The sequence below is a fragment of the Chaetura pelagica genome, unplaced genomic scaffold (assembly GCF_000747805.2).
Source record: "Chaetura pelagica isolate M959 unplaced genomic scaffold, ChaPel_1.0 scaffold211, whole genome shotgun sequence".
Classification (NCBI taxonomy): Eukaryota; Metazoa; Chordata; class Aves; order Apodiformes; family Apodidae; genus Chaetura; species Chaetura pelagica.
Window position 1 is genome coordinate 410,621 of NW_009952157.1, and position 8,752 is coordinate 419,372.

The following is an 8,752-nucleotide window of genomic DNA, read 5'->3' on the forward strand; positions in this document are numbered from 1 at the left end:
AAGAGTGTACTCACTTGATTTGTTCCCAAACTACTCCAAAATGAAAGGATTCTTTCATCTGAAGCATTCAGGCTCAATGCAACTTTTGTTTTCCATGAAGCCTGAGGTATTCACCTTCTGTCACTTCACTGCAAAGTGTTTTACTTCCTTTATAACTTGATGAGAAGATCTTTGTAATCAGCAGAAATGTTCCCTCTAACACCAGTCAGCTTGGGATAATTTGTGCACCTCCGTTTGTAAAAAAAAAGGACTAATGATTCAGAAGTGCATTTGTTTTGAATGTCTGCAGTCAGGCCCTTTGAAGACTGTCATCCTGACAAGTGCTAAGGACCTGTTTTGAAAAAGAAGATTTCTTTTTCTTCAGCATGTACCAAGAACACAAAAACCCAGCAGTTGATTCCCCGTGGAACTGTACTAAGGAGCTCATGCATAAATTCAGCCTTCTCTGGAAGCAACAGTTTTTGTGTCTAGAGTAAGAACTTGAGCTTAGGACCCACTGTAGTGCCTCTGCTTTAAGCATAGAAGGAAATAAAGTAAGTCTCTGGTGGGTTTTTTTGTTTGTTTGTTGGTTGGGTTTTTTGGTTGGTTTTGGTGGTTTTTTTTCACTCCCTGCTGTGGAGACATCAGTCTGCTTTATAAGAAAGCAATGAGTTACTCTGGCAACGTGGAATTCCTTTGGCTGCTTGGAATGCCTTATGGAATTCTGGTGCACTTCTGCTTTTAGGGTTAATTGCTACTGCTTGGCAACAGCAGAGAAAGGAAAGCATATAATGATGATCCCTACTTTTCCTTCCTCAGTCATTTATCTGAACTGCAATTGTGCCTTTGCTTTGATGTGAAGTACACCCATTGCTGAGATTTTGGAGCATATAAAAATAAGTGGTGTTTAGGTTTTCAATAACCTTACAAGGAATTTTACCTGTTACAATACCCTTGAAAAGAACAGCTGCTGTGGCTGGGCTCTGCAGAAAGCCCACTGCCAGGCTTTAAGTAACTATCTAGTTTATATTTTAAAATTATATCTGAGTCTGCTAAAAGATTACAGTCCATTCATATGGGCTTCTGATCTAAGATCAAATTCTGCACCTGGGTATTATCTGGGACTGAGCTTCTCTGGGGGTCTCCTAGACCTCACTTACCCTCATGTTGACTCACAGTGATCCTGATGGCTGCAGTGAAATTCCTGCACCTTTATCCAGGGATAACCAATAACACTCTGAGTTCAGAAACTAAGTAATTCTTTATTGCAGCCTCCTTCACTTGTCTTCCTGTGAATTAAAAAATGGGCATCAGACATCATAGAATCATAGAATGGCTAAGGTTGGAAGGGACCTTAAAGATCATCAGGTTCCAACTTCCCTGCTATAAGCAGAGACACCTTTCAGTGGTAGTACTTCTTTATGAGGATTTGGAAACTACTTTCTTACCAGGGCTGACTGGGATTATTCTGTGTGAATCACATCACAGAATCACAGAATCCTAGGGGTTGGAAGGGACCTCGAAAGATCATCCAGTCCAACCCCCCTGCCAGAGCAGGGTCACCTAGAGTGTGTGAACAGTTTTCTGATGGAAAATGCATGTATCAGACACCAAGATTTTAAGGGGAGAGAGCTTTTATTTCCCTTGGGATAACTGGTGGGATCCTTGGTTGTCTGCTCACAAAGTTCCAGCTTCAGAGGAGCAATGAAACTCAGAAGCGCTTTTCAAGTGGGGATGCACAGGAACCACCTCCCTGCCTGCCCCACTCAGCAGCATCTCTGGCAGCCAGGCACTGGGAAAAGGGGGAAACAGAAAGGCACAGGACTTTGTTGTTCAGTCTTATGGTTCCTATATGGAGCTGCAGTCAAATTATCTTTCTTCTTAGAAGCAACCAGGTAAAATGAAGGAAGAAAAAAATGCACAGATAAGGCACCAAACCCCTTAAGGGTGTGCATCTAGTAAGTCAGAATTTCCACCCTTGTCTTTCTGATGCAGAGAACTAAGAAAAAGTGGAAGACAGGCACGTGGTGTTGCTGCAGGGTAGCATTTGGTTGGGTGCAATAGGCCAGGTGAACTCACCTGACATGAGGCAGGAGTAGCCTGTGCAGCTTGATATTGCTTTGCTGCTACAGCCTTCTGCCTCAGCTGGATCCAGCTGCAATTTTAGGCATAACTCAGAAATAAACAGCAGATGAGACATCTCATAGCAATATATAGCATGGCCATAGATATCTCTGAATCTATCAGTATAAGCTGGATAGGCTTACTTGTAATTCAAGGAATGCTGGAAGGAAATCCATGTAATGGGCTTTCAGGAGCAGCAATGCCCTAATAATACAGGCAGAGGAATGAATCAGTGGTGCCCATAGAAGATGTCAAGGAGATTGGAGAAGGAGGACTCCTGTTTTCAGAACATGTCCTTGCCTTACCTTGCAGAACCATCTGCCAAGGAAGGCCCACTGGATTGGAAAGCAGTCTGACCCTCACAGTGTTCACTTGGAAAGTAGAAACTCCAGCTTGGTAGAGGGCACTGGTTGGCTACAGAAAAACAAACCTGTGCAAGAGCCCCTCTTAGAAGGCCTGGGAAATCTTTCCCTCGTTTCAGCTTCCTTGTGCATTGTTTAGGGAGCATACACCAAGCATTTTACTGGGCTACAGTGGTCCTTACAGCCTTTGCAGAGTTGTTGGTCACTTTGGGCTCACAAAAATAGATCAGATCCTTAAGGCTCTGTTCCAATAGCTGGCTCTGATGACAGCTCAAAATGCCTTATAAATGAAATACAGTTAGGGCTATTTCTGTCCTGAGCTAATCTATAGGGGATTTTTAAAATATTCTTAAATATTAATAGCAACATTTCCAGAAAAGATCTAAAGTCAAGACTTCCTCATTTACCAATCATTTAGTCAAACCATCCTTCACGTTAGGTGCTATTTATGTGAAAAAGGCTAAAGGGAGAGCTTCTCAACTGAGTAAAAAATTGCAGAATTAGGATTACTAACCTTATGTGAAGTGGTTCCCTTGGGAAAAATCTTAAAAGCATCTGCTCCCAAGAAACTACTGGAAATGAGAATGGTTTTGTTTGTTTTTAAAACTTGGAATACTTCCTTTATTTTTAGATCTCTGTCAATTAATCTAGCTGCTTCAAGGATGCTGAAGGTCTTCATATAATCAAGTGAGGTTGCTATTTTTCATCCAATGCCAAGATGTCAACAACAGCTTTGATTACATGGACCTGTCAGCTTGGTTGTGTTTGCTTCATTGACAGTGTTGGTCTGATGGAGCCTTGTTCACAAATATTTAGTTCTCAGGGTTTGGCTGCCCTATTGCACAGGCACCACATAACAGAAAAGGGTTAAGAGATTATATTTTTGTAATTAAAGCCTCCTTCATAAAAATCAGGGGCTGCTCAATCTAGCATTCTAGAAAGGGTACACGTCTGATGATGTGTACAAGCTGAAACGTAATTGTCTGTTTTTGCAAGGCTGTGAAACTAAAACATGAGAGCAGGTTAACCGTGCAAGTTCAAAACCAGCTTCCATGGCAAAGTTAAGGCTCCTCTTCATTTTGTAACAAATAATTTAAGGATTTTCCCACAGAGCCTAATTGAGTCCAGTGAGAGCAAAATCAGAAAGTTCCCATTCTGAATTGCAGTGACTAGAGTTTGAAAACTTGCGGAGAAGCTATGGGAGAGGCATTATGCATTTTTCATAGAAAACATTAAAATATTAATTTCTTCTCGTGATTTAGATGAGCACTATTAAGATGTATCAGAACTGGAGCAAAAGAACTTCATTATTTAACCATGGCCTCTTCATTACACATTATTAAAAAAATTGTTCAATATTTTGGGAGGAAAAAGACTTTCATGGTTCTGGTTATTACAGTAAAAAATAAAGATCTGTTCAGCCTTGGGAGAAGAACAGAGGCTATAAGAAGACATTCTCCCTGCTTTCTTTCCCTTGTTTTCCAAAGAAGCAAGCCATCAACCTTATAATGAAGGAATTTTATTTCACACCTTCATGTGCACAGCTCCTGGGCTGGGACTGCAGTTTACTAGACTGCTCATCACAAAAATCCTCAGCAGAGTTAGAGCCTCATTCCATGAACACTGACATGCTGGGCTCTCTGTGAGCAATCCCAAAGAGGTTAGTGGGATTCCACCAGCCAAGGGAAGCTGCTGCCATGCCTGCCCCTCCAACAGGACCTAGGTTACTATATAAGGCTTCTCACAAGTACAAGATTGTGTAATACTTGTTCATTGCAATCATAATGCACTGCGTGTTGACATCTTCACAGCAAGCTGTGACCCAGAAAGGAGGGACAAGGACAACTGTGTGTACATCCCATTAAACTCAGAAGGGTGATCCAGAAAGGTCCCTGATTAATTCTGCAGGCAGCTTTTGTCTGTTCAGGGTGTTTTTAAAGAAGCGTGGTGATGCTTTTATTCCTCCTCACCAGAGCTGAAGCTTGGCTTGGCAGTCATTAGGAAACCTTTGGGTGTAAGTGGATAAGACAGCTCTAATAGGAGACATGTCATGGAAAGAGCGTGATTCATCGCTTTGAGCCGTGCACAGAGCTGAAATACTTAGTTTAATTTGGTTTTAGGTGCCAAAGTACAGATCTGTGCACCAGGACTAGGAAACAGCATTTTTTCCCTTTCACTCCTGCTGATTCTGAAACTCTTCCTCCTCTTTTCAGGAGTTTTTCCTTATGGTCTCAGGTTGACCAGATTCCAGTTGGATAATTAGGTGTCATCAGTGCTGTAGACACAATCTGCAAAGAACAGCTGGAGAACTGGAAAATACAGCCTTTCTTTAGAAATCCTTACCCACTGTCTAGGAAATGTTATAAAACATTATCCTAGATCTCCTTCCCAGATGAACATACAAGCCTTTAAATAACAACTAATGCTTTGACTTTGATTCTGCTCAGCTCCAAATTGTTAAAAATCCTAAAAGGAGAGGACTCATAGAAAGATGTGCAGTATAGCCAGTTCTTTCCACTGCTGTTTTACACATTTTTCAGGATTCATTAAGTTGCAGCACAGTGGTCATATATGTGGCAAGGAAAGCGTAGTGGTGGTGTTTCCTATATAAAGTACATTTAAGCATGAGGGAACACTATGTTGCTAAGAAAACAACTTAGGCAACATCCACTGCTCTCCCCTCCTCCACTGAATGACTCTTTTAATAATAAAAGGGAATCTAGTTGGTCACGCATGATTTACCTTTGGTAAATTCATGCTGGCATCTCTGAATCACCAGCCTTTATGGGGCTGGAAATGGCTTAAAGCAGGATTTAGGGCACGTGGCAATAGGACAAGGGGGTTTTAAACTGGATAGGACTAGATTTAGGTTAGACATCGGGAAGAAATTCTTTCCTGGGAGTGTGGTGAGACACTGGCACAGGTTGCCCAAGGAAGCTGCCTGTGGAAGCCCCCTCCCTGGAGTGGCCAAGACCAGGTTGGGTGAGGCTTTGAGCAACCCGGTCTAGTGGGAGGGGTGTTGGAACTAGATGATTTTTAAGGTCCCTTCCAACCTAAAGCATTCTATGATTCTGTGATTCTATGATTGGCCCTACAGCTTTCCCAGGTATGGCAGTAAGGCTGACAGGCTTGCAGCCAACTGAGTCCCCTTTCTTGAGAATGAGGTTTGTATTTGCCTTTCAGACAACAGGAACCTCTCCCTGGTCACTATGACCCTTGAAGAGGATAGAAACTGGTCTTTAAATTACACTGGCCGGCTCCACCAGCACCATAAAAAGCAGCCTGACTGACCCCATATACACATCCAGTTGGCTTAAATCCTGCTTAACTCCATCTTCCTCTCTTGTGGATAATACTTCACTTCCACAGACCCTGCTATTAGGTTCACTGTCCTAAGAGGCCTGAGGTCCAGCTTCCCTGGTAAAAACTGATGCCAAAAAAAAAGGCAATGAATACATCAGTCTTTTTCTTGTTCTTTGCCCCAACATCCCCTGCTTCATTGAGCAATGGGATAATTTATCTTTTAGCCTTCTTTTTCCACCTGTTGGTTTATGGATCCCATTCCCATTACTCTGAAATCTGATTCAGACCAAAATCTTGCAATCCTCCAGTGCTTTCCAGAAAGCCCAGGAATGAATGGAAATCATTTTGCATGGATAATTCTCATCAGATATTTCATCCTCACCTTATCAGTGCCTTTTGCCCTGCTTCTCTGCAATGCTTCACGGATCTTGAGCAGTTTTCAACCAGCAGAAGGGAGGACTCATGTTACAAGGCTGATGTTTGCATCTGTTTTTATTGCTTCATATTCAAGTATCATGTTATTGTTCCAGTGGTGAAGAGGAGGTGAAGTTATTTCTGTTCTTTATGGCAATTAATATTGGAGGACTGCCTGGACAGAATTGGTCTGTTACTGTTTGTTTTTGTCCTCAGATTCCTTTGTTGGGAACTGGGCTTGGTGTGTATTAGGTCTGTATGAAATGAAAATAGTCCTAAAATTTTATCTCCAAGCATCCTGAGCCTGCTGCTGTTATCTTAGAAGGGACTGGTAAAGCCTTCTTGACTCCAACTACAGAGTTTCTTGTTCCTTCATGTTGGTTGGCTACCTCAGGGCTAATCTGCTTGTTTGTTTTTATTTTGAAAGCTTCTGCTAAAACAAACAAAGGAAAAAAAAAATAAATAGTTGGCTGCCTCTCAAACAAAGTGGATGGAGAATGTTTGCTTTGCTTGTCAAAAATTATTATGCTCCTTTTGAGGCAAAGCTCTACTACTTTTTGAGTACAGATGGAAAATTTGGCAGAGAGGTTGTGCTGATGTCATTCTATGCTTTGTACCATTCTTGAGGAAATTTGCTCAAATATATTCCTTGAACATGGATTGCCTTAGAGACTTGTCAGAGATTAACTACCAAAATCCCTGAGGATTTCTTTGCACTGAGAAGACCAGATGTTTCCATGTCTGTGGGAGGAGCTGCACTGGCTTAACCAAGACCTTGCTGCTCCTGTCTGTGCAGAATGGGTTGTAATAACAGGCAGCAGAGCTGAGAGCTGTTTCTCCAGAGCTCTCTGTGCCTACAGGCAGAACACTGGGGAAATGGGAAGGGGTCTGTGTCAGGTGTGCAAGTGCAGGGAGTAGGATGAAGGGACAGGCAGTCTAGAGATGAGAGAAGGAACACAGCTTGGGCCTCACAGGTTGACATGGCTCCTTTTGGCCACATGAGCTCTAGAGATCTCACCATTTCCATTCCAGGGGTGAACAGAAATCCCTGCAAAGGACAGTTAGAAGTTACAGATAGGCCAGTTGTTTTTTTTTCCCTCTGCTTCACAGGTGGGATTGGATGGACAGAGAGAACAAGCAGAAAGAGCTTTGTGGCTCCAGGGAGCAGGATTCCCTTCTGTTTTCCCTCTTGTGTGCAACTGGTCACTCTACTGCCCACGCTCACCCTAGCAAGGTCTCGTGAGAAAAATGGAAATGCAGCCTTTCTAAAGACCTTCTGCTGGAAGGAAGGGTTTTGGAGGTGCCTTAGAAGTGAGGGCAGGTGGGGGCCTGAGAGACACAGTATTTACACGTACAGAGGCATTATCAGGCAGTAAGATGAGGACAGACAGGCATGGTGTTTGGGGAACAAATTAATTTTAAGGAATCATGATGTGGGGAAGATACTTGTGCAGATGAGATATTCCTCACAGCATTGAGTGTGCATCTGTGCGTGTGGATACAGGATGGGGCCTTGCCTTGGGGAGAGTGATTTCCCTTCACATCAGAACTATTCCAATATCATTAAAATTTTACTTTATGGTTCTCTCTCAAAAGTGACAGGCAGTGGTGGCATAGAATGGAGGAGGTGACATGTTACAGCACAGGCAACATCTAGCAACTTGTTATAACTTGTAAAAAGTAACAAATGTAAATATAACAAGTTTTCAAAATCCATCGGTCGTGGTTTTTTCTTTTTTTAAAATGATGTTTAAACAGGCTGCATGTCCATGTGCCTGTAGAGATGCCCTCAGTACAAATTCCACTGCCTTAGCCCAAGCCCTGAGCTGGCTGCTAAGGGATGCTCTAAGTGGCCATCTCATCCAGCAGCTCCAGGACCCTTGGTGATGAAGCCCAGCCCTGTGCAAGTAGAGACCAAGATCTCCATCCCAGGCCAGCAGACATGGCTGTTGTGTTTCCATTTGCAGGTTGAACCAGTAGCAAGGCTGAGTGTGTATGCCAGAGACACACAGGTGTCTACAGAGGCTGCCACAGACAAGGTCCTGCCTTCACCAACACCCACATGTCAATCTACCAGAACTCACAGGAAATATAGTTATAGGCAAGTAAATCTTCTTTCTCCACTCTGGCAGCTCAAGATTTAAGTTCATTAGTGAAGGCACACATGGTGCTCCCTAGGTTTAAAAACACACACAGTGCACACTCATGGATCCTCGGAGGAATGGCCCTGTGGGTCCAGTACTCACCTACTAGTCCAGCTTTGTGGAAGACACAAGCCCACTCCCCCCAGCACCTGGCACATGGGTTGTGTGACCCACAGTCCTGCTCCAGCCACTAGTGCTGAGCTCCAGTTTTGCACAGTCCACATGCCCTCTTTGAGTATCCCAAATCTTTCTGTTCCTCTTTCTGTTGCCTTCTAGTATCTTACAAAGCCCAGGCTGGCCTCTCCAAAGCTGTTTGTGGAGTTTGTGGCCCACCAAGCAATGGCTGAAGTCTTTTGGTCTTTGTCATTGCCTCCATTAGCCATTATCCATCAGATTTGTGTCTGTCTGCTTTTCTTTCTCTTTCCC

General features: G+C 43.1%; 1 protein-coding gene across 1 annotated transcript in view; it reads left to right on the forward strand.

Annotated features, from left to right (window-relative positions):
• The window catches only part of KCNA6 (potassium voltage-gated channel, shaker-related subfamily, member 6), a 26,477-nt gene that overhangs the window by 8,544 nt on the left and 9,181 nt on the right, over positions 1 to 8,752 (forward strand). Inside the window, exon 2 of the mRNA XM_010007182.1 lies at positions 6,887 to 6,968. Within this exon, the coding sequence (XP_010005484.1) occupies positions 6,887 to 6,968 (82 nt within the window). The remainder of the gene's footprint in view (positions 1 to 6,886; positions 6,969 to 8,752) is intronic.